The 24,494-nt window shown below is 42.9% G+C and overlaps 1 protein-coding gene across 2 annotated transcripts; it reads right to left on the bottom strand.

Moving 5' to 3' along the window:
- Positions 1 to 1,441: 1,441 nt before the first annotated feature.
- On the bottom strand, positions 1,442 to 24,362 carry eef1akmt2 (EEF1A lysine methyltransferase 2). Of its 2 annotated transcripts, none has more exons than XM_055646741.1 (6): positions 24,030 to 24,362; positions 19,973 to 20,062; positions 17,934 to 18,048; positions 8,566 to 8,673; positions 4,576 to 4,792; positions 1,442 to 2,573 (listed from the first exon to the last, which is right to left on the bottom strand). In XM_055646741.1, exons 1-6 carry the CDS (start codon positions 24,137 to 24,139, stop codon positions 2,476 to 2,478), a joined length of 738 nt encoding a protein of 245 aa, XP_055502716.1. In that variant the 5' UTR covers positions 24,140 to 24,362; the 3' UTR covers positions 1,442 to 2,475. The 2 variants fall into 2 exon arrangements, with proteins under 2 accessions (XP_055502716.1, XP_055502717.1); XM_055646742.1 differs by having other exon boundaries at positions 19,973 to 20,038; positions 24,030 to 24,356.
- Positions 24,363 to 24,494: the final 132 nt, after the last annotated feature.

Genomic DNA, 24,494 nt, shown 5'->3' with positions numbered 1-24,494 from the left:
ACTATGTAACTTCACACTTGCCAACAGCATTGTGCACTGTGAGAGTAGTTTCTACGGAAATTAAAAGAACACATTTATAGTTGCATGACAAACGTAGTTACTCTGGGGCAAAGAAAATAGTTTGGGAGGAAATCATTTAGCAGTGCACTAGGTGTGGATGGTTGGAAAAATCTGGGAACTATACAATTACACAGATTAATTACACCATTCTTACTGGCATTTAAAGTAATGTATTCCGTATGATGTACTTCACCCTGAACAAACAAGTATGTCAGTTTTTTCTGGCTTTTCCTGAAGTCTATTCTGTTGGCTGGATTAATCTTGTGATCTTTGTGTGGACTCTGCTTTAGACTCGCATATAGGCCACAACTACACTCTGGCTTCTTGAACGAGGGTATCTTCTCAGTGCCTGAAACACTTCCTGCTGCAGGAATTGAAGCTTCATTATATTTAAGTGCTTGCTGTTGTCATTTATTATAACTTTTGCAGATCCTGCTTAATGTCCCAAATTTCATTGCTCCCACTTTCATTCTGACTGCAAAATGGTCAACATCCCAAAAGCAAAGACACACCACGTGCACTCTTCCCATTCATTCTCCTCTTACACCATTGACTTTCTCCAACCAATGATTCTTGATCTACTGTACTGCCTTGCTCCTTCTCGCAGACTCCTTTGTTCCTGCTATTCCACAATCCATGTCTTTCGCTGCCAATTATTCTTTGTAACAATGAAGCCCAACGCTTTCCAGTGCTTACAATCATTGGCCATTTTCCTTGTACGTTTCAATAATGATAACTGCTCAAATTATTACATGGCCCAAAAGCTTAATCTAAATCCATTGCCAAGTTCTGTTTTTCTAATATGTAAACCTTTAGGAATTTGAGAAATAGAAGTAGATTATGCAATGCCTGTAATTCTGTACACTACATCTTTTAATGTGACTAGACTGATCTTTCAGCAGCACCATTTTCCTGCACTAACTTTGTAACATGTTATTTCTTAATATCCAAATATCTACTGACTTCTTTCTTGGATCTTCTCAATGACCAAGCTTTCACAGCATACATCGGTAGAGAGTTCCAAAGTTACAGTACCCTTTCCGAGAAAAGGCTTCATCTCAGTCCTGAATGGCCAACCTTTTATGTTGAGTTTGTGAGCTCTAGTTTAGATACATTCCCGTATCCAAAGCCTAAGAAGAATGTTGTTGGTTTCGATGGGATCTTTTTCTTCAAAACACAAGTGCTTAGAGACTTGGCCTGATTATTCTCTCCTCATTTGACAAACCGGCCATTCCATAAATCTACCTTCATGGTACTCCCTCTATCACAAAACAGACGGAAGAAAAAAGTTCAAATAAGAAAAAAGGAAATCAGAAAACTACCGAAAAGAAAGAAAACATACAAATTCCCCCTTAATATAGGAAAAAAGTAATTGAGCATATTATTTCATACAGCCTGTATTTTTATTCCAGACAATTTCCAATTCAAGATTTCTTCCAACATGTAAACAATTTCAAAGTTTAGAAGAAACTGCAAAAGAAATGTTCTTAAAAGACTTACTGAACGAAAGGAATAGTTTTATTGGACTTTTCCATATATCTCAAATATTAAATTAAATCACAACAATCTAATCTTATGTATAGTATTTCATGCCACTTAAGTGGATTAGAACAGTAACTCAATAGTCAAACATTGTTAAAAAACAAAACTACAATCCAATCTTTTCATTTTATAAATTACTACTTTCAAAATACATTTCTGGCTTCCCAAATACAAAATCAATGTTTTATACATTAATCTCGCAATTTTATTTTAAAAAGTCATGTTTGCCAAGTATGCTGAACATTATGCTCGAGTCCATCTTTGCCGAGGTATATTTACATGCCAATTTAAAAATTTTAAGTGGGCAAACATCACAAACAAATAACATTAGCTTATATCCTTAACTTGCATAATAAAAATGTATATCTTTCACATTTTCTATAATCCCTCTGATATGCACCATCCATCAATGCAAACTTCTGTGGGTCTTTTAACATAGACCAGACAGGATTTACAAGATGGTATAAGACCAGACAAAACCACGGTCATGGTCTTCTTTGAATAAGTGGCCGAACTGTAATCTTCACATTCAATTCTGACAACCTCTCCAGGATTAACATGGTCACAGATTTATGTATTTATAGTATTACACCACAAGAGGCCATTACTGTGCTCTGCAACAGGCATTGGTGGGCTAAGAAAAGGTGATGCTGTTTGTTGACATAAAATATGACACCAAGCATTTTAGTGTTTTGTTTCTGTTGCAACATCAGACTTTGTAGAAAGATGACATCAGCAGGAAAACAATCATTTCACATGTTCACTGTGCACCACGTATAAATGTAAATGTCAGGGGACTAATTGGGATCAGGTTGAGTACTTTCAGTTCTGGGAAGACACCAGGAGATGGATGTGACCTGCTGCCAGCCAAACCTATTCTTTCCGTTTGAAAACTAGCACTGTTACGGTATTTCCAGTTGTCCCTCCAAAATGGAATCGAGATGTTGGCAGTTCCTCCAGCAACTCAAACCCTGCAACAAAACAAATAGATAGAGCATTTTACTGTCACGACACATGGCTGCTATATTACAGATGATTACACCCCCATGAAAGTCACAGCAACTCTCCAAAACATACATCGCCACTACATACTGTCACAGTGGCCATGCCGATAGCGCTGCTGCCACACTGCTTCTGAGAACAGGCATAAGCTTGATGGGCTGAATGGCCTCTGCTTATGTTATGAGGAAAAAATAAATTATATTGAAGCGACTTTGAAATGGTCTGGACTAAGCTGATTGCAAGATATGGACGTTCAACAGGAATGCGTAAGAATACAAGAGGCTGCAGAAAGCGGTGGACTCAATCTGACCCATCACAAGCACAGCAAAACATCCCACCATATAAAGCATTGACGTGAGGGGCTGCCTCAAGAAGGTGGCATCTATCATCAATGATCCACATCATCTGGGTAAGTCCCTCTTCTGCTGTCAGGCAGAAAGTACAGAATCCCAAAGTTGCAAATCACCAGGTTCAGGAATAGCTACTTTCATGAACTGCCAAATTCATGAATTGGCCGACACAACCCTAATCTTACCAGGGCAACGGAACACTACGGACCTTGCACTACCATGGACTTGGCATGGACTTGGTGGGCCGAAGAGCCCGTTTCCATGTTTTATCACTAAACTACACAAAACACACACTTGATTGCTACTATGTCATTGTTACTATACAATGTATTTGTATACATTGTGTACGCAAGCAAAGAATCTCACTGTGCCTGGTCACATGTGACAATAAAGTGGTCCTATTCCTATCCATCACTCCAAACTTTCAGACAGTCATATAGTGTGGAAGCAGGCCCATCAGAGCCCAAATTGCCCACGCCGACCAACTTGTCCCATCTACACTTGTCCTACATGCCTACGTTTCGTCCATATCCTTCCAAACCTTTCCTATCCATGTACCTGTCCAAATGTTTCTTAAACATTGCTTCAACTACTTCCTCTGCAATTAATTCTATATACCTACCACCCGTTGTGTAAAAAGGTTGCCCCTTGGGTTCCTGATTAATCTAACCCCCCCCCCCCCCCTCATTTTAAACCCATGTCCTATGGTTCTTGATTTCCCCTACTCTGGGTGAAAGACTGTGCATTTACCCTGTCTAATCCTCTCATTACCTCATACACTTCTATAAGATCACCCCTCATCCTCCTAGTTTACCACAATGTGCAGCTGGTATGCACTAAGCACTGCAGTTACTCACCTACATTGCTCCAATAACACCTCCCAGATCTGTGGCCACTACCAGCAGGAAAGAGTTTAAGAAGGAACTGCAGATGCTGGAAAATGGAAGGTACACAAAAATGCTGGAAAAACTCAGCGGGCGCAGCAGCATCTATGGAGCGAAGGAAATAGGCAACTTTTCGGGCCGAAACGTTGCCTATTTCCTCCGCTCCATAGATGCTGCTGCACCCGTTGAGTTTCTCCAGCATTTTTGTGTACCAGCAGGAAAGACACCAGCAGTAAAGACACCAGCAGCAGTGCATGGAACCAAGCAGGCTCCTCTCCAAGTCCTACCCCATCCTAACATGGATGCATATGACAAATCCTGGAACCAAATTCAGGAATTCCCTTCGCAGCAGCCCCGTGGATCGACCTTCATCGGAAGTACTGGAATGGTTCAAGGAAACTGTTCACCAGATTTTTCAAGACAATTAGGGATGGACAACAACTCCTAGACTTGCCAGCAACACCTGATCCCAAAACTGACTTAAAAAAAAAAAGATTTTTCATCTTTTATCCCAAAATAGTGTCAAACTTGGTTTGATTACGCTCCTGTGATGCACCTCACTGTTTTAGAAATAATTGCTGTTGTTGAAAATGGTGCACAGCAAAAAAGATAAAATGTCAGACGGATAAAATGTACTTCTGCAGCCAAAGTCCCTGCTGCCCTACATTTCCAGACGCACTTTGGAAACGTTAAAACTAGTCATTTGAAACAGCAATATCAACAAAGATATAATTTACCTTCATTGAAATGATTGACAAGTTCTTGTTTAGTCCAGTTACAAGATGTTATAACATACAGTCCTCCATTCTTCAGAACATTAAGCAACGATTGACGATAACTTCGTAGTTTTTCACCTGGATGGTCAAAACCGAGACTTATGGCATCAAAGGTTCCTTTGTCGATGCATATTTCATAATGGGAAAGACAAGGGAATAGATGCAAAAAGTCTGCCACCTATAGATACGGTAAAACAAAGTTAAGAATCAATTCTCAGATGCTCTACCTACAACAGTTTATCGACACAAATAATAAAAACATAGAAAATAGGAATAGGAGTAGGCCATTCAGCCCTTCGAGCCATTCAATATGATCATGGCTGATCATGCAAAATCAGTATCCCGTTTCTGCTTTTTCCCCATATCCCTTGATTCCGTTAGCCCTAAGAGCTATATCTAACTCTCTCTTGAAAACATCCAGTGAATTGGCCTCCACTGCCTTCTGTGGCAGAGAATTCCAGATTCACAACACTGGATCAAAAAGTTTTTCCTCATCTCAGTCCTAAATGGCCTACCCCTTATTCTTAAACTGTGACCCCTGGTTCTGGACACCCCCAACATCGGGACCATTTTTCCAGCATCTAGTATGGCCAATCCTTTAAAGATTGTATCTGTTTCTATAAGATCCCCTATCATCCTTCTAAATTCCAGTGAATACAAGCCCAGTCCTCCCATTTTTTCATCATATGTCAGTCCCGCCACCCCGGAAATTAACCCGGTGAACTTATGCTGCACTCCCTCAATAGCAAGAATTTCCTTCCTCAAATTACACCAAAACTGCACATAATTCTGCAGGTGTGGTCTCACCAGGGCCCTGTACAACTGCAGTAGAACCTCCTTGCTCCTATACTCAAATCATCTCGCTATGAAGGCCAACATGCCATTTGCTTTCTGCACTGCCTGCTGTACCTGCATGCTTACTTTCAGTGACTGATGTACAAGCACACCCAAGTCTCATTGTACATCCCCTTTTCCTAATCTGACACCAGTAGTAGTAGGCCCCTCTCGGTCATGACTGACCATGGGTGATGCATCCTGGTCGGATGCAAGCCTGGGCGATGTCATATGGAGGACAGGCTGTTGCCCATGCAGCACGCCCCCCCTCTCCACGCCGCTGATCGATCCAAAGGAACAGCAGGACCGTTACAGTTTGGCACCAGCGCCGTCGCAGGAGCTGCCAGAGCGAGGTTGTAGACAACGACGAACTGCCTTAGGGGCTCCAACTCCAGATTTTCTTGAGGTTTACGCCTGGAGCCTTTTCCATGACTGGATATGGCCACAAGGCAATGGAAGTTTTAAATCAGAGTTTTCCCTCTCCTAGATGGACTGCCTTCCCAGGCTGACAAACCCCAATCTGACACCATTCAAACAATAATTTGCCTTCTTGTTCTTGCCACCAAAGTGGATAACCTCACATTTATCCACATTATACTGCATCTGCCATGCATCTGCCCACTCACCCAACCTATCCAAGTCACCCTGCAGTCTCATAGCATCCTCCTCGCAGCTCACACTGCCACCCAGCTTTGTGGCATCCGCAAACTTGGAGATGTTACAATTAATTCCCTCATCTAAATCGTTAATAACTGGGGTCCCAGCACTAAGCCTTGCGGCACCCCACGGGTCACTGCCTGCCATTCTGAAAAGGAACCATTAATTCCTACCTTTTGCTTCCTGTCTGCCAACCAGTTCTCTATCCATGTCAATACCCTACCCCCCAATACCATGTGCTCTAATTTTGCACACTAATCTCTTGTGTGGGACCTTGTCAAAGGTTTTTTGAAAGTCCAGATACACCACATCCACTGGCTCTCCCATGTCCATTCTATTTGTTACATCCTCAAAAAATTCCAGAAGATTAGTGAAGCATGATTTCCCCTTCATAAATCCATGCTGACTGGACGATCCTGTTACTGCTTTCCAAATGCACTGCTATTACATCTTTAATAATCAACAAGCATTTCCCCCACTACCAATGTAAGGCTAACTGGCCTATAATTCCCCGTTTTCTCTCTCCCTCCTTTCTTAAAAGGTGGGGTTACATTGATTTACAAACAACCGTAGGTGGGAAGAGCCTCTCATTCATGTGAGACTGTAATCACACATCTCTAGAAATAATCACTCAGTTACAAACTACAATTATTACTAATACTCCAAGTTCATTTATGTAACATGATTCAATTGACTGGCATATTTGCGGTAAATGGTATAGCTTGTTAAGTGTCATTCTTAGATTTTTGGGCATATGTTTAACCATACAATAGAAGCCACATTTTACCACAAGGGCTAAAAGGTTTGATTTCAACGTGGAATAAAGATAAAATCTTGTTAAATTAGCAAAGGAATAATTATTTAATGCACGCTCATCAGTTATACTGCTGCCACATTCACCTGGTGAATGAATAAACAATCGATTTTCAGTATCTCAGATTTCCATATAATTTGCTAATCTTAATTGCCAAGGATGGTCGATGCAGCATTAATGTCAGGACATTTATTTGTTGTCAGAGCTGTAACATTTTGCCAGAAATCATCCCAACGTTCTTGTACGATCATGGAATTGTACAGATAAAAATAGCCCAGACTTCAGAGCCCAACTCCTTCAATTATCATGTTACCAGTCATTGGTTTCCGAGCAATTACTCTTTGTAACTTCATTGTCAATTACACACACAGACTTATGTTAGTTGTATTCAAAATGCTAAGCATAACTAATCAGATTGACAAATTCTCTTAAAATTAGAATGTGCGTCAACTCTCAGTCTTTTTGAACATATGAAAGAAAAATGATAACATTTTGACAGACTTCTCCACAGATATGTGAGGGACTTTAAATCTAAGTGTGATCTAAATACAAGTCAGCATTGTATCTGATACCATAATCAATGGGTAGCAAGGCAAAACTGCAAAGCGGTTTCAAAGAGTCTGCAAAAGGATTCCGATATCTTAAATATGCACAGAAAAAAATTGGCAGGTATAATATGGGAAAACATGAGTTGATCTGCTTCTGTAAGAAGAAGAATCAGACCATAGTTTAGAATGCAAGGAGACTACAGAATGAATCTGGATGTCATACAGGAAACACAGAATGTTACCTTGACGACTGGGGAGTAGCTGGGGAGGTAAGGGGAATGTTAACTTTTATTGCAAGGGGGATTGAGTACAAAAGTAGGGAAGAATGTGTACAACTAAACAGGATGTTTTAAAGAACAATGAACAACTGCAAATAGATTTAATCTCCTTGTGTAAAGGAGAAGGAAACCATTCAGCTAGGGTGTGTCGGGTTATTTCTTAGAATAGAATGGATGTCATATGATGAACTAAATGGAGTATTTAGACCGGGGACACCAGGTAATCACAAAACTAGCAAATGAGGAGACTCCAGCAATAAAACCACAACCACAGCAGATGTTACTGCCTTCATTGGGTTAGGAGGAGAAGGGGTTTTCATTTTCAATTCCGAGTCTGTTTTTTTTTTTTTAATTTACAAGGGTGGCTAATAGTAAGTTCGAGGAACTCTGAAATAACATCGATGCGTGGATAGCAAACCTATCCGTGCATCGACAAGCTATACCAGAGGCATCAAGTTTGTAAAAGTCTTGGCTCATATACTTGGTTCCTCCTCAAAGTTCTACCAGCATCCAATGCTAGTCTCCTCAAAGAGAATAAACAGCTGCATCATTCTAGACCATAGCCACCAAGTATCAGGATATAGTGAATAAAATTAGCAGCAATCTGGCATTTGCATTCAGTTCTCATGAAGGCAAGGAAGTAAACAATTTGAAGGAGTGGGGAAAATATTGGTAAAAGAAAACTTTGGCAGTGGTTCAACTTATCCATTATGATGAAGATAGACACGAAATGCTGGAGTAACTTAGGCAGCATGATTATAATATACATTATGATATTTTAAATAAGAGCTTTCATGTTAAAACATTCAAAAATCAATACCTGTATTTTCAAAGACAATAACCCTTCCTTTTCAACCACAGCTTTCGCAAGCTCCACAGCAGTTTTTGAACTGTCAATTCCAGATAGGTTGGTAAATCCAGCTTTTGCCTTAAGATAAACAAAATGTATGATATTCAGTTAAGAATATATTTAAAACATGAAATATTCTTGCTTTGGGCTATTCTTTAATCATGAAATCTGTTAGAGTGACTCCTATTATTGGATTTTTTAAATTTGAGGATTTTCTCATTTGGCATGGTCTCAATTTTTGATAATGGTGGAAATCTCGAATTTATCATTGCTGCAATCTAATTCATACTGTTCAGCAATGCAGTTTGCAACTTCCATGAAGTGAAACGTTTTGCATTATAACTCTAATGGAAAGACGCATGAGAACCACTATGAGTGACAGGACAACACAACCAAAATTTGATATCACATTGAAAATAGAAATAGTGCCAGGAGAAGACCATTTGGAAGATGTTTTACCTCAGTGTCACCTTGTTGTTTCCTACGGTATCTTCAATATTATCTCCATCTCGTGTTCTAGAGTCATTGAGTAATACAGCACAGAAACAGGCTGTCAGCCCGCAATGTATATATCAGCCATCTAGTACCGTACACGCTAATTCCATTTACAAGTAGTTAGTTTAGTTTAGTTTAGAAATTCCTCATGGAAACAGGCCCTTTGGCCCAACAAGTCCATGCTGATCATCGATCATCCATTCACTCTACTTATCCCCACTTTCTCATCCACTCCCTATGCACCTGGCAGCAATGAACAATGGTCATCAACCTACAAATCTGCACATCTTTTGGATGCGAGAGGAAACCAGTGCACCTGGAGGAAACCCATGCAGTCTCTACACAGAGAGCACCTGAGGTCAGGATCAAACCCGGGTTTCTCACACTGTGAGTAAGCAGTTTTCAGACTTTACAGATACAGCATGAAACAGGTCCCTTGGCCCACTGAGTCTGCGTCAACCAGTGATCACCCCATGCACTAGCACTATCCTACACACTAGAGACAATTTACAATTTTTTACCAAAGCCAATTAATCTGCAAATCTACTTGTCTAAGGTAGACAAAAATGCTGAAGAAACTTAGCGGGTGAGGCAGCATCTATGGAGCAAAGGAAATAGGCGATGTTTCAGGTCGCCTATTTCCTTTGCTCCATTGATGCTGCCTCACCCGCTGAGTTTCTCCAGCATTTTTGTCTGCCTTCGATTTTTCAGCATCTGCAGTTCCTTCTTAAACAAGTGCTTGTCTAGATGTTTTGAGAGTAGCTGCCTCCTTTCCAGATTCTAACTGCACAATAGGTGAAAACGCTCCTCCTCAGTTCCGCTCAAACCTTTTACCCACTTTCCCTATAAAGTGACAAAAAACGCTACTACCTTCCCTATCTAAGGCCCTCATTGGTTTGTATACCTCTGTCAGGCCCCTTTATCATTTGCGTGTCATGGAAAACAAATCCAGAATAGCTGTCTCACTTTATAACTGAAACACTCCATTCATGCAGCAACCTGCTGAATCTTGTTACCATTTTTTACATGACAACCATCATCAAAATGTGGCAACCAGATCTGTTTGTAATACTCCAGGTGTAGCTTAATAGTAAGATTAAACGAGAACTTACCAGTTTGAAGTTTGATCTGTATTTTATGAGGAGTTACGATGAGGGATTACGTGAAGAACCCGTCCAGCACGCATGCGCGACATACTTCAAAGCAGCGGTGTGGAATCACAGGAAACACAATAATTGAAATAAACATAGTAAATTAAAGGAGAACTTAAATACCAGTTGATCTCTATAATTGAGGGTGGGAGCGGAACTCCTCATAAAATACAGATCAAACTTCAAACTGATAAGTTCTCGTTTAATCTTACTATTTTACTTCGGAGTCACGTGAGTGACTACGTAAAGATTTTAAAGCTCTGTGATTTCAAACCGTGTAACAGTCCATACTTCACTCGCTGCCGAAGTCATCCAAGGGAGGAAGTATGTTATCGTAACCAAACCTGAATCTGTTTGTAAAACAACAATGGTATTATTTGAAAATAATAACAAAGAAATTAATGCTCCCCTGGGCTAAATTATATATTTTTGCAGCGTCTAAAATTCTCTCTGCAAATGAAACCGGTTTTAATGGCTTGTTGTAGAATGTTTGAAAGTTCTTCCCATGGACCACCCCGCTGTTACCAGGTTAGGTCCAGAGGCACATCCATACTGTTAGCCACCGCTGTGGATGCTGCTCTGGTGGAGTGAGATGTAAATATCGGTATCCACTCCAGCAGCTCCTAATACCTGTTTGAGCCATTTAGAGAAGGTTTGACTCGGAACCCTGACCCAGTGGCTTTTTGTGACTGACCCATTTTGTCTCCCTCGGGAATTTTAGATTGTGTTGATATATTGTAGAAGGTGAATCATGACATATAACGGTGGTCAGGTGGGTACGCCCGGAATTCCATAATGAGTCCTGAAGTTCCTGGTCTACTCTGTTTTACCAGCTCCTGAATGGTGAATGTTATTTGGTCTGGTGTTATGACCATATTGTCCAGTCTGAGTAGGTAAAAAGACTGGACCCTTATGCTGAGACTAAGCCATCAGCATGGCCGTATACAGGGTAGCTGTTTTCAAAGTAAGAAATCTGGCTGGTGGCCATCCCTTAGGTGTGTCAGGACAACGCCGACATCCCAGATCTGGTATATCTGGGTCTTGGGATTTTGAATAGAAGGTACCTCTCATTAATTTGGCCACCAGTGGACGAGACCTATGGCCTGTTTCCCTTGGTGCCTGTCTTAGATAGGCTGACAGTGCACTTCTAGCACATTTGATAGTGCTATAGTTCAGACCTTCATCGTGGCGAAGGCTGGCCAGGAACTCAAGTACATAGGTATGGTGGTTGATTAGTAGGTTGTCTCTGTTCTCGAGCAGTATGTTTCCCATGTCTTATACTGTTGAGATATTGTTTCTTGGTGGTGTCGGTGAGATGCTGTCATCGTGTTCATGGTCCTATTTGTTAATACCAGGTCCATCAAAAAGTCTTTTTGGAATCTGCAACCCAGTAGGCTTATTCTGTCATGGTATGGGTGACTTACGCCTGATACAGGGTGGATCAGTAGATCTGGTCCGTGGGGAATGGTCATGGGTTTCAATGACCTCAAGGATCACTAGGAACCATGGCTGTGTAGGCCAGTCGGGTACTACCAAAATGTCCGAAGCAAAATTCATCTGTATTTTGCGTAGTACCTGACTGATAAGGTAGAAAAGGGGAGAAAACATAGAGATTAGTCCCCCCCCCCCCCCCCCCCCCCCCAGTTCAGCGACAATGTATCCATCGCTGCTGCCTCATGGTCTGGTTCCCATGCGACATACATCGGTACGTGGTGATTACAAAGAAATCGATATCTGGTGTTCCGTATTGCTTTGTAATTTCAGCAAACGCTTTGGTTTAACATGTCTGCCACAGTATTTAGCTCACCTGGTAGGTAAGTTGCTGATAGCCAAATATGTTTGACGACATACCATTACCAAATGGTGTTAATCAAATTGTCACATGATATCGATTTTATTCCGCCCATGTGGTTTAGTATAGGTCACCACTGTGATATTGTCAAATTATAAACGAACATGCAAAATGGTGCACTATTGAATAATATGCTTTTAACCCATAGAATGCACCCAACATTTCCAACTATGTTTTTTGTCCAGTGTCTGTAGTGGTGATGACTCTAGGTTAGTCCATTTACCACCTGTTCTGGATATGGGTTATTTTGTTTAAACGCTAGTACCCGAGCTCTAATGGAAAGGTCCAAGTTAAGTAGCTGGTAATGCTGCTACTAATTTCCCAATTACTCTTGCCACTTTGTCGAATGGTTGGTTGATTGTTAACCATTAATTTGTTAGGTTTGTGCCAATTATGCTGATTTTCCTTTTGGCAATGTTATAGACATGTGGGCTGAGTTAATTGAATACCAGGAAGTCCATAGTTGTGGATGATGTCAACGTAGATTTATCTGGATTGTATGACAAAGCCCAGGCTAAATACATTTTTAGTAGCTAATGCTGCTGATTTAGTTAATTCCATGGTTTTGTCTGTTGTTAAATATCATCGAGATATGCCATGACAATGTGTTTCCTTAATAGTGTCAGGGCAGGTTTGAACCTCTTGGAAAACAGTTTTGGCTCATATTTAGCCCATTAGTCAATTATTTATACTGCCATAGTTACCCCATCCAGGTAAATTTTAGGTATCTACGGTGATCTATATGAACGGGTACTGAATAGTATGCATCTTTTAAGTCGATGCCTACCATAAAGTATCTTTAGGAAATCGATGTTTGGCAGTTACAAATGTTTTCCATTAAAGTGTGTATACCTGGTGAAAGTATTCAAAGTGGTTAAGTCAATGATGGTGCGACATTCACCATCTTTTTTGTTTTTTTGGTAAATTAATACGGTTCCAAAGGTTCATATTTAGACTTCTTTATGACCCCTTTGTATGTCTTCTCCAGTTCAGCTTGTCCCTCATGTTTTCCTTTTTAGTGAGAGGGTAAAAACCCCTTTGGGGTGCATGCTGAACTGGTGGCAAGTTTTTCTTAAATTCAAATTTTTATCCTTGAATACTTTTGGAATATAACTACCAAGTGTGATAGTTCTTCATGCTTCCAAAACCAGGTGTGGTGTCCTCCCCCTCCCCCTGTTAGCACAGTCCCCTCACCTTTTATGTGATGGTAGGAACCATACTCACCTACCTCCACTGATGTTTAGTGGCATGTTCATTTCTTCGGTTTCTGGTTCCTTGTCTGTCGGGGTGGTGTTGTTGGGGGGTGGCGCATTTTCCATGGGGCCCGCTCTGGGCCCTGTCCTGAAAAACTTGCGGGGATGGCATGCGGACCCCGAGCTTTCACCAGTACCATGAAGAAGACGCCTACTGGTGGACGCATGGAGGTACTGCTGTCTGGTTTTGTGTGGTTTGCTCATTCCAGGACCTGCCCACATGAGGCCGAATATCTTGGACACTTCGTCCAGTTTTTAGGTTTGATTTGGTAACTTTGCCAGATAGCAGGATCTGTGGTTCTGAGGTCGGCGTTCTCACAGTCCTGTGAATTTTTTAGGTTGAGGGCAGGTTTTATGACTTCCTTCCAGAGGTTGCGGATCACATACTGTGTTGAACAGTAGGGTCAGGTGTTTTGCCATACTACCCTGCCCCTCTGGAATGAGCATGCAAAATGATAGCCAACGTCAGGGGTATCAATGTTGCAAATTAAGATTTTGGGTTTTAAATGCCCTGCTCAATGTACCCCCAATGTACCCAGTAGGCACTTTGAGCAAATGCAATTTTGGGGAGGCGTGATAAAGTCCAACGCCTCATGACTACCTGTCTTGGAGAGGTTTTTTAAAGGACAGGTAGTAAGCTGGCCGCCAGATTAGGCTGTAACGGCCATCTCGCTCGTGGTGTAGCCACGTAGCGGTATCTCACACCCAGCAGCTCTTCCTGGTCCTGTACCTCAAGCATACTCCTGATGTTGTTCAGCCTGTGACCCCTCTTCTTGACCAGCCCATCCCTGGTCGCCAACAATCCCCTCTGATGAGGGAGATGTGATGGCCAGTGGTGTTAGTGCACGGGAGCGGGAGTGTTGTGCTCCCTTGGCGAGCTTGCCCCAGCTCCCGAGGCAAGTCTCACTGGAGTTTTTACTCCATGACCTTTCTCTAAGGCTTGGAAACAGACACTTTCTCGCTCTCGGGCGGTAGTTTGAAGTGCTGGCTCTCTGAATGAGCCGGCCTGTCCGTCTTCCATGTGTCTGTCACCAGCCCGCTGCGACTGGTTGCCAACTTTGCTCAGGCGGCTGCCTCTGTTGTTGTTGCGGCGAGTCTCCTTGTCGGAGTATGCAGGGATTACCGGCCGGTCTGTATCTTGATTTGCCTCCAGCCCGCTGCTGTTGGTCAGGCAGCGCTAGTGGGCTGGGCTGGGCTCGGTACCCGTGACTGTGAACCGCAGCGTGTGCGGTTCAGGTGCCGCCTCTCGCCCCATTCACTGATGGAACGCTCCTTCCCTGGAGTCGAACGGGGGCGGTTTTCCTCTGTGCTGCTTTGCTCCAGTTTTCCTCTGGTGCACAAAGAGTAGAAAAGTTTGTGAATCCGAACCTGTGGGTAAGTACTTACCTAACGGTCCGTTCTTTCAAGCTTGTAGCGGGAGCGCCCGTACTCCCGTTCGTCGCTGTTGCACTGCGTGAACGCTCATGTCGCGCATGCGTGCTGGACGGGTTCTTCACGTAATCCTTCCACGTGACTCCGAAGTAAAATTGACATTTTATAATGTAACATTAGAGTAAGTCCTCATTATAATGGACCATTGAGGGGGGAGGGGGTATGGTGTCTGTTATTGACGATCGTCCATGAAACTGTGGGAGGTTATGACCTAGTTTAACCCAAGGCCAGGTAGGAAGAAGTGCGGTGCCTGGGGAGTGTTAAAAACATGGGGAATTCACATGCGAGGTGGCATAGAGCCCCTGGCCACACACGTGGTGCGCCAGGGACGGGCCCGGTACTTACGGCACCTTCCTGCTACCGCAACTGGAAGCACGCCATGCGGCGCCAGCTCAACGGGTAACCTGGCAGAAGCAGGGTGCAGGTAATGGGAGCCTCACACCCGTTACCAAGCGACCAAGCATGCGTTGCCAGGGCTATGCAGATGCAGGCATGCACTGCTTCTACACCCAACACTGTGGGACCGTTGCATTATTGCAGCCTCTGCAAACCCATGCGCACTGCAATGCTCTTCAAGAGTGTTGCACTGCATGCTCTCTCCCCACTGCCACCTTTCTGTTGCCCTACGCTGCACTGCACGCCGCATGCCAACCGCTACCACAAGCAGATGCATCGGTCCACCATAACTGTGATACATTTTAAAGAGATCCATAAAATGTGGGTAGACTGCTCCAAATTACCATTAATCGGCTAATGAAGGCAAGTATCCCATATGCTTTCATCACAAACTTATTTACCCGTGCTGCCATCATCAGAGATTTTTGGACGTACCCCGAGGTTCCTCTGTTCCTCAATATTTGCTTGAACATTAACATTCTTTATATATTTCCTATCATTAGTTCTCCCAAAGTGCACCTTGCCCATATCAGGATTGAATTCCATCTGCCATTGCTCTGCTCATCTTACCAACTGATCAATATCAACCTGTCTGTAACTCTGTATCCTCCGAGTTTTTTTTTAAACTAACCTCTTGTGTGACAGTATCACAGACCTTCCGAGTGTCCAAATGCTCCCACAGACCTTCCGAAAGTCCAAATGCTAGTTACAAAAAATTATATTTGTCAAATATGCTTTTCCTTTCATTAATCCATATTGATTTTGCCCAATTCTATTATTATTTCCAGGTGCACTGATAATGGGCCCCCGCATTTTCTCTACTACTGATGTCAGGCAAAACTTGTTTGTAGGTCCCCATTTCATATCTCCATATTTTCTTAAGTAATAGTGTTAGATCTGTATCTTTTAATCTGTAGGAATTATACAAGACGGGATACTGAGTTGGATGATAGCCATGATTTTAATGGCGATGCAGGCTCGAAGGGCCGAATGGCCTACTCCTGCACCTAATTTCTATGTTTCTAAGACTTGATAGGATTTTAACTTCTTTACCAATTTTTCCAAAAATCTAGATCATCACTTCTTGGGGATATAGTGGCTTTCAGTTGTACTGATTTCTTTGTTCATTAATGCTAATTTCCTTCAGCCGTATTGCAGATCTCTTGGAGTGTATTTCCAGGTTTGTTTTAATGTCCTCTTCCATAAAAGAGGGGCATGTAATATGTGCTTAAATTCTCTATTATTTCCCTATTCCCTAAAAATATAATTTTTCCTGCTTCATTCACATTAACTTGTGTTTCACCGTTTCCCTTTTACACATCAATTTGAAGTTCTTTCAGTCTGTATTTTATATTCCTCATTGGACTACCTCATTTACTACTTTTCCTTTCTGTTGAGCATCTTGTGCATCTTTTGGTGAATTCTTAAATGTTCATGATCCTCAGTCTTAATCTACTTTCTGCCAACATTATAGGCCCTTCCTTAAGATCCACTATTGACTTTAACTTCTCATTGCCATGGTTGAATCGCCTTTCCTGGTGTTGTTTTCACCTTAAAAGGCAAATGGTGTCATAATTCTTTAATGTTAGCTATTGCTTGCTTTGTGTCATACTTTTAACATAACTTTTCAATCTATTGTTGCCAGTTTATGCCTCATGTCTTTGTAGTTTTCTTTGTTTAGACTAGATACCGATTGAAATAAATCACTCTCACTGTCACGTAAGGTTCTATCACATTCTGAGAACTCTTCCCTAAAGGCTTCTTTAACCATAAGATTATTTAGTAACCATATCTTACTGGATAATAAAAGATCTAAAATACACAATTCCTCCGTCAGTTCCTCATACTAATTTCGAAAAACACCTTCTTTATGCTTATGCAGCATTCTTATTGATCCTCTAGAGCTTCTGGGAACATTCTAAACATGCTATAATTTTATTTATATACCTAGAGTCCACACGCATCCAACAATGCTTTCAACCTGTTTGAACTATTAACAGCTAAGAATAAATATATTGCCCCAGCATGTGATCGCATACATGTAGAAGTGAGCCCTCAATAGGACAAGGTAGACATAAAATGCTGGAGTAACCCAGCGGGACAGCAGAAGGGTCTGAACCCGAAACATCACCCATTCGTTCTCCCCAAAGATGTTGCCTGTCCCGCTAAGTTACTCCAGCATTTTGTGTCTATCTTCGGTGTAAATTAGCATCTGCAGTTCCTTCCTACACACAAATTGGACTATCAGATTGCATAGTCAGCAAATCAGTGACTGAAAACGGACTTGAAAAATGGTATTCAAAATATTGCGCACAATTTGCATCTTGATGGAATTCATTACCTACAGAGGTTTCAAAGCACTTTACAGAGTAGTGGATAATAGTTAAACTCCAAGCAGTGGGTGGGGGGAAAGAGGGACAGGAAAATGGTTAGAGTACCAACTTAAGGATAATAAAGCAGAAAATGAGAATGAATGTTCAAGTGGGTAGGGGCAGGACAGTCAAAGGAATTATAATTGTCAGCACAACAATGAACACAAAATAAACCAATGTTAAATGATCAGAACATGAGGACAAGATAGCCTAAGTACTTAGAGCGCAAAATGACAAGAATAACAGACTTGCAGCTAATTGCAATAAAAAGCGAATTCATCTTTCGATAAACCATACCGACTATGAAAACAAAGGCCATACAAAAGTGAGAACGTGACTGAGGTAAATTAGATTTCACTTGCATATTTTTACATACATATATACTTACTAGCTCAACTAAAAGTACTCCATTTCCTGTCCCAACATCCAGCAGGGCAGCATCCTTTGGAATATTTTGCTTTTCGATCCATTTTAGGATGCGATCCATACTTTCTTCACCAAACCTATAGGATAATGGAGAAACAAGGAACTGCATATGTTAATTTACAACACAAAGTGCTGGGGTAACTCAGCAGGTCAGACAGCATTACCGGACGACATGAACAGGTGACATGACAGATTGGGACCCTTCTTCAGACTGATTGTGGGGGGGAAGGGGCAAAGACAGAAAGAAGGAAGGAGAGGCAGGGCAAAGCCTGTGGAGTAATAGGTTGACACAGGTGGGGGAGGCAGGGGGAATTGGTTGGCAGATGGTTAGACAAGGCCAAAGATGAAAAGTCAAAAAGGTGTGAAACAAAGACAGAAGTGCGAATTGTGAAGTCAGGGGAAGGAATATAGGTGTAAGGGGAGAAATGGGAGAGCATCCAAATGCGGGATGAACGGTGGGGGAAAGAATGAAGGCTATGACTGTTGCGGATTGATTAATACATGCAGAGCTAAAAATTTGTCATGGATCGAATTAGGAAACAAATTTCTCAAACAAGTGGATTAATGTCAGCAGGACACCAATATTAAATAAAACAATAAGTTTATTAAGCAACATTTATTGCTAACCAATCTTGAAGATGTTCATTTTATTAAATGGAAGGCACTGAATGGTCACAGGGATTTCAGGAGGAAGTCACCCACTAAGACTTCAGGCTGAACATGGTAGCAAATTGCCATCAGCATTTATGCTGAGCCCCATAGTCATGGAGGATAGGCTTGTTCTCAAAATGTCCTCTTCTCATTAAGCACTTAATTGTCTAACACCTTCAAGATTCAATATAACAGGGCAGTGATTTGATCTATTTGTTGTATCTGTTTATTGCATGCTGTTATGGCCATTTCGCATGCATGTCGTCCTGAACTGCAGTTGAGCCTGCCATGAACTTTACTTTCCACTATCACTGGTGCTCGCTGGTATCACTGGTGCTGCTCTTGGCTTGCTCCCTGCATGTCTCATTGGATGGGGGTTGATGGTTACGGTAGACCGAAGGATATTCCAGGCCATGAAGTTTGAGATGATGGTGGAGGACATTTATGTTCCTGCTGATGATCGACTGTGCCTCACGAATGGCCAGTTATGAGCTACCCCTATGTCCAGATTATCCTCCACCCGAAAAGTCGCCAATTCCTTCTCTCCGTAGATGCTGCCTCACCCGCTGAGTTTCAACAGCAATTTTGTCCATCAGTCTGACGAAGGGACTCGACCCGAAACGTTGCCAATTCCTTTTCTCCATAGATGCTGCCTCACCTGCTGAGTTTCTCCAGCATTGTTTGTCTACCTTAGATTTTTCCAGCATCTGCAGTTCTTTCTTAAACATCCTATTTATCATGATGGTTGTGCCGCACAAGAGATGTGTATTCACCACAAACACATGACTTAACCCCATTAAACTTGTGAGGTGGTTACTCCCACCAGTGTCATGCACTACAACAGATAGATTGATAAAATAAAGTCAAAGTTTATCCTTTTCATTGGTTCACTCACTATCAGCTTCACTTTCTATCCAATAGCTATCTTTCAAGGCTCAGCCAATTTGCTCAATGATTATGGTCATGGAGGTTCCCCACCCCAAATACATTCTGGGCCCTTTCTATGTTTGTTGAACTTTTCACTGATTCATCAGCTCAAGGAGAGCTCTGGTGACCAGGACATGCTTCCTTTGTCCATGTTTGACCTAATGTCATAAGACTTGAAAGGGTCTAGATTCAATCCCAAAGACTTCCAAAGTCACTCATACCATGTGTACCACTGTACCTCATGGGTCTGCCCTACCAATGGGCAGAACACACCCTGCAATTGTTAAAGGAAGAGGCATTGCTGGATTTTAATATATTTCATCCCATTTTGAAAAAAATGGTTTTATTTAAATTGAATAGCTAGCAGAGATGGTGGGTTGGGGTAAAGTGAGATAATGTTGTTGAATTCATTTTGATTCTTACCAGACCCCACTCGTCTCTCCTGATGCACGAAACCACTCAAGTTCCCTTTCATAAGCATGATCCCAACTGCAAATAGAAAACAGAACAAAACTTCTCAAATTTAAAACTGAAATCAAATTTTCACATCAACATATCAATGTCATTAAAAGCTTTTTTGTTTGAAAAAAAAGTACTCGGGTTGCATCTTCTAAAAAATTATGTTATTATGCAGTTTGGAAGAATCCATTTTGTTTTTAATAATGGCCATATATTTGATTATTGTTATTTACCAATTTACCTACCCCTCCGGCTTCAACACCATAATCTCAACCAAAATCATCTACAACTCCTGGACCTAGGAAGTCAGCTCCCACCTCTGCCACTGGATCCTCAACCTTCTGATCCACAGACCACAATTAGTGAGGATAGATGACACCATCTCCCCCATAGCAATTCTCAACAAGGATGCATTCTCAGTCCCCTGCTATACTCCCGATATCTTTGCGACGATGCGGCCAAATTCTACTCAAACTCCTTCTACCAGTTTGCAGATGACACCACTGTGATGGGCCAATACACGAACAATCGCAAGACAGAGTACAGGAAGGAGATGAAGTATTGAGTAACATTGGGTCGGGACAACAACCTCTCTCTCAATATCAGAAAGATGAAGGAGCTAGTTATCAAGTTCAAGTAACATGGTGGAGTACATTGAATTGAATTCTTTATTGTCACATGTGACAAGTCACAGTGAAATTCTTGGCTTGCATACCCAAGGTCCAATTAATCTATACATAACTAACACTCTGATCTTGTTATCTTCTGGTTTGCGCGGTCTTTCTATTTGCTCAAAAACAGTTTGCAATAGTGCTACAATTTTTCACCATTCACTCACCGTTCTCCTGTGCTGCGAGTGTACCAAGTTTCGTTCCGATCGGTTGAAAGTCGTAAAGGTTGGCGAGGTTTAAAAATCTTAAAAAACGCGCGTGTGCAGGTCGATCTCTTCTCCTGCCAGTCAGCGCTGCACTGATTAGTTTCTTCCCCTGCCACTCCCCAGGTTGGTCCGCCCCTTCCTGCGCCATCGCGTCTTTACTGGAGCTGAGGATGGCCGGCAGAGGTTTCCAACCGGACACAATTTTCGGAGGGGCCCGAAGCGACCCCAAGCAGCCCAGTGTCGGAGACCCGACCCAGCCCAGCGTTGGAGCACCTGCCCAGCCCAGCGTGTGAGACCCAACCCAGCCCAGCCCAGAGTCGGAGACCCAGCTCAGCCCAGATTTGGAGGCCAAGCCCAGCCCAGAGTCAGAAACCCAGCCCAGCCCGGAGTCGGAGATGTCGCCAAACGGAAAGCGGCGACTGAACCCTGCGGAGAATGAGCAGCGACCGCTGTGGGTCCCCATCGCACCGACAAATCCGGCCACTACCATTCTGGTCCCCCTCGCTGGCTCCTCCCCCATGATGCCCCCCTCTCTCCCATGGCTCTTCCCCAGCCTTTTCCCCAAGCTCACCCCCTTTCCCCCGCCCACACACCCCCTCCGCCCGCACAACCCAAACCCAGCCTGTCCCCACAACCTCTCGTCCCCACAGACCCCAACCCCGGGCTCCTCCAACCCAGGCACAGTTGGCCACTGGTTTCGTCAACTCGCGAGGCTCCACCTCCAACCCGTGAGGCCTGGGCTCCGGCATCGTGGAAATGGTTGAGAGCTTCAAGTTCTTGGCTTAAATATTAGAAACAAAATGCCCAGGACCAACTGCACTGAAGCGACAGCCAAGAAGGCACAGCAACCCCTACCTGATCTCCCGGTGTCTCAGCACTTCAACTCCCCCTCCCATTCCAAATCCGACCTTTCTGTCCTGGGCCTCCTCCATGGCCAAAGTGTGGCCCACCAGAAATTGGAGGAGCAGCACCTCATATTTTGCTTGGGCAGTTTATACCCCAGCTGCATGAACATTGACCTCCAATTTCCGGTAGCCCTTATTGTCTCCTCCCCTTCTCAGCTCCCCCTCAGGCCAGAAACAGTTCAGCATGCCCTAATTGCATGTAGGAGATATGAGACAGAAAGAGGAATTATGACCAGTGAAATGAAGAAAATTGGAGTGACAGAAATATCAGTAAAGAACATTCTGGAGTGTGGAGGGAAAGGAAAAGGAGTAAAGGTGTTGTTTGATTTCTTGAGGGCCTCCGGCCTTATAAAAAGGAAATCATGTAAAGACATGAATACTGTGGAATGAAGCCAGAAGGTGACAGCAATGCAGCATTGCGGATGCCGGCTGCCGTAAAACTCCAAAGAAGAAGAAGAAGAAGAAGAAGAAGAAGAAGCTCCCCCTCAGCCCTCTGGCTCCTCCTCTTCCTTTCTTCTCCCCCCCCCCCCCCCCCCCCCCCCCCCCCCCCCCCCCCTACATCAGTCTGAAGAAGGGTTTCGGCCCTACACGTTGCCTATTTCCTTCGCTCCATAGATGCTGCCGCACCCACTGAGTTTCTCCAGCACTTTTGTCTACCTTCGATTTTCCAGCACCTGCAATTCCTCTCCCACCCCAGTCATTCTTTTTAATCCCTGGTCCTATTGAGAAGAAGATACAGAAGCTCAAATTGCACACCACCAGACACAGGAACAGCTTTTACGTCTATGTTATTGGGATTCTGAATGGTCCTTTCATAAGCTAGGGTACAGTTGACTTATAATTCGTTGCAGACTTTGTCTCTGGAACTGGTGCTATACAACACTGAGAATTATATTCTGCAGTCTGTATCATTCTCTTGGCTCTACCTATTGTACTTTAGTTTGGCATGATAGATTTACATATGGTATTATCTGATTTTGTGGGATTGTGGAAGAACTGAGCTCTTCTTCCAAAGAATCGAAATCTACTCCAGTGAAGTTTCCCTTTTCCGCTAGGTTAACTTGTTTTTTTGGTGATATGAACATGTTTTGAAGGGAAAATAACAGAATGGTGGATCACAATAGTTAACCTTGTAAACAAGTATACATGACTGACCTTAAATTTATGCTATTAAAAATTAAGTAAAATATTGCATCCTGTGGGTCTGCAGAACAGTCTCTTGCTTGACTGTTCTCCTTGTCTGACAGGTTATTGTGAATAAAGAAAACGTTAACTGTCACTCACGTCTCATGTAAATTATTCCGACAATTTGATTGGCTAGCATGCACATTTTTTAACTGTATATTGCCACATGGCAATAATAAACCTAAACCAAAATGTTTAAAGGCAAAAACCTCTTTCCATGTCTCAAGAGCAGCTTCTTGGCAAGAGTGGGCATTGGTAAAATTCACTACAACCTACATGCAATAGAACATCATTTGCACAGTCAGAGATATGGAGCTACATAGCAAAGAAGCAGGACCTTCAGCCCAATTCATCCATACAGGCCCAAATTGCCTAACTGAGCTAATCCCACTTACCTGCACCTGGTACTTTTCCCTCCAAACCTTCCTTATACATGTTGCTGTCCTGTGTGTCTTTTAAGTGTTGTAATTGTACCATCTCTACCCTTTCCATACACACCACCCTCTGCGTGAAAATGTTGCCTGTTAGATAACTTGTAATCTCTTTGCCCTCTCAATTTAAACATATGCCCTCTCGTTTTCGATGCCTCTACCCTTGGCAAGACGTATACATGCCCCGCATGATTTTATAAATCTCTAGCAGGCCACCCCTCAGCCTCCTACGCTACAGGGAAAAGGGGTCGTCTATCCAGCTTCTCCAAATAAACATTCCACTCCCGGCAAAATCCTTGTAAATGCCCACTGCACATTTCCCGGCGGATTGCAATGCTTAACCCTGAGGGGAGTGCTCGTGTTACGACCGAAGTTTAAACTGTATTTGACAAGCCGGTGGCTATCTCTGCGGCTTGCCCCGCCACTTCAAAGGGAACCGATCCGTCACAAATCAATCAGGTCTTTTAAGACCTGGGTTTATCACTGGGTAATTTAAGACATAGGTCTTTTATAATCATAAGCTCTCAGACTCTCACGCGAACGCGTTAAATTGAAGGACCGTTATCCAGTAGTAATTTCACTATTGCAAATGAATTAAAAAAAAATCTAGGAATAATACATACTACTCTTTTGTTCCTAAGTTGGAAGGTTCGAAGTCAATTTTCGACGAGGACTGTTCTTTATTTGTGTTTTGATCCTTCCTGACACAGCCATCAGGACATCCATCCTCCATGGCTTATTGACCCAGGAAGTCGTCGAATCCATTCATTCCAGTGAAGTGTCGCCTGGAAACAACGTGCGACATGCAGGGAGGCTGCCATGTTTTTGACTGGCGATGGTCACGACAGACTGCGCTAATATTGAAGATGGACACGAATCAGTCAGGAATTTGGTCCTTACGGTCGACTTGAGGTCTCCTTGCGGGGCGGAGCCACTTGACCCGCTGACCCAGAGCTTCGATCCCCTTTCATTCCAGTGGCGAAAGCGGCACAGGCAGCGGGGCGGAAGCGGCACAGGCAGCGGGGCGGAAGCGGCACAGGCAGCGGGGCGGAAGCGGCACAGGCAGCGGGGCGGAAGCGGCACAGGCA

Source organism: Leucoraja erinacea, chromosome 15, assembly GCF_028641065.1.
Source record: "Leucoraja erinacea ecotype New England chromosome 15, Leri_hhj_1, whole genome shotgun sequence".
NCBI classification, from domain to species: domain Eukaryota; kingdom Metazoa; phylum Chordata; class Chondrichthyes; order Rajiformes; family Rajidae; genus Leucoraja; species Leucoraja erinaceus.
This window is presented reverse-complemented; position numbering and strand designations above follow the sequence as displayed.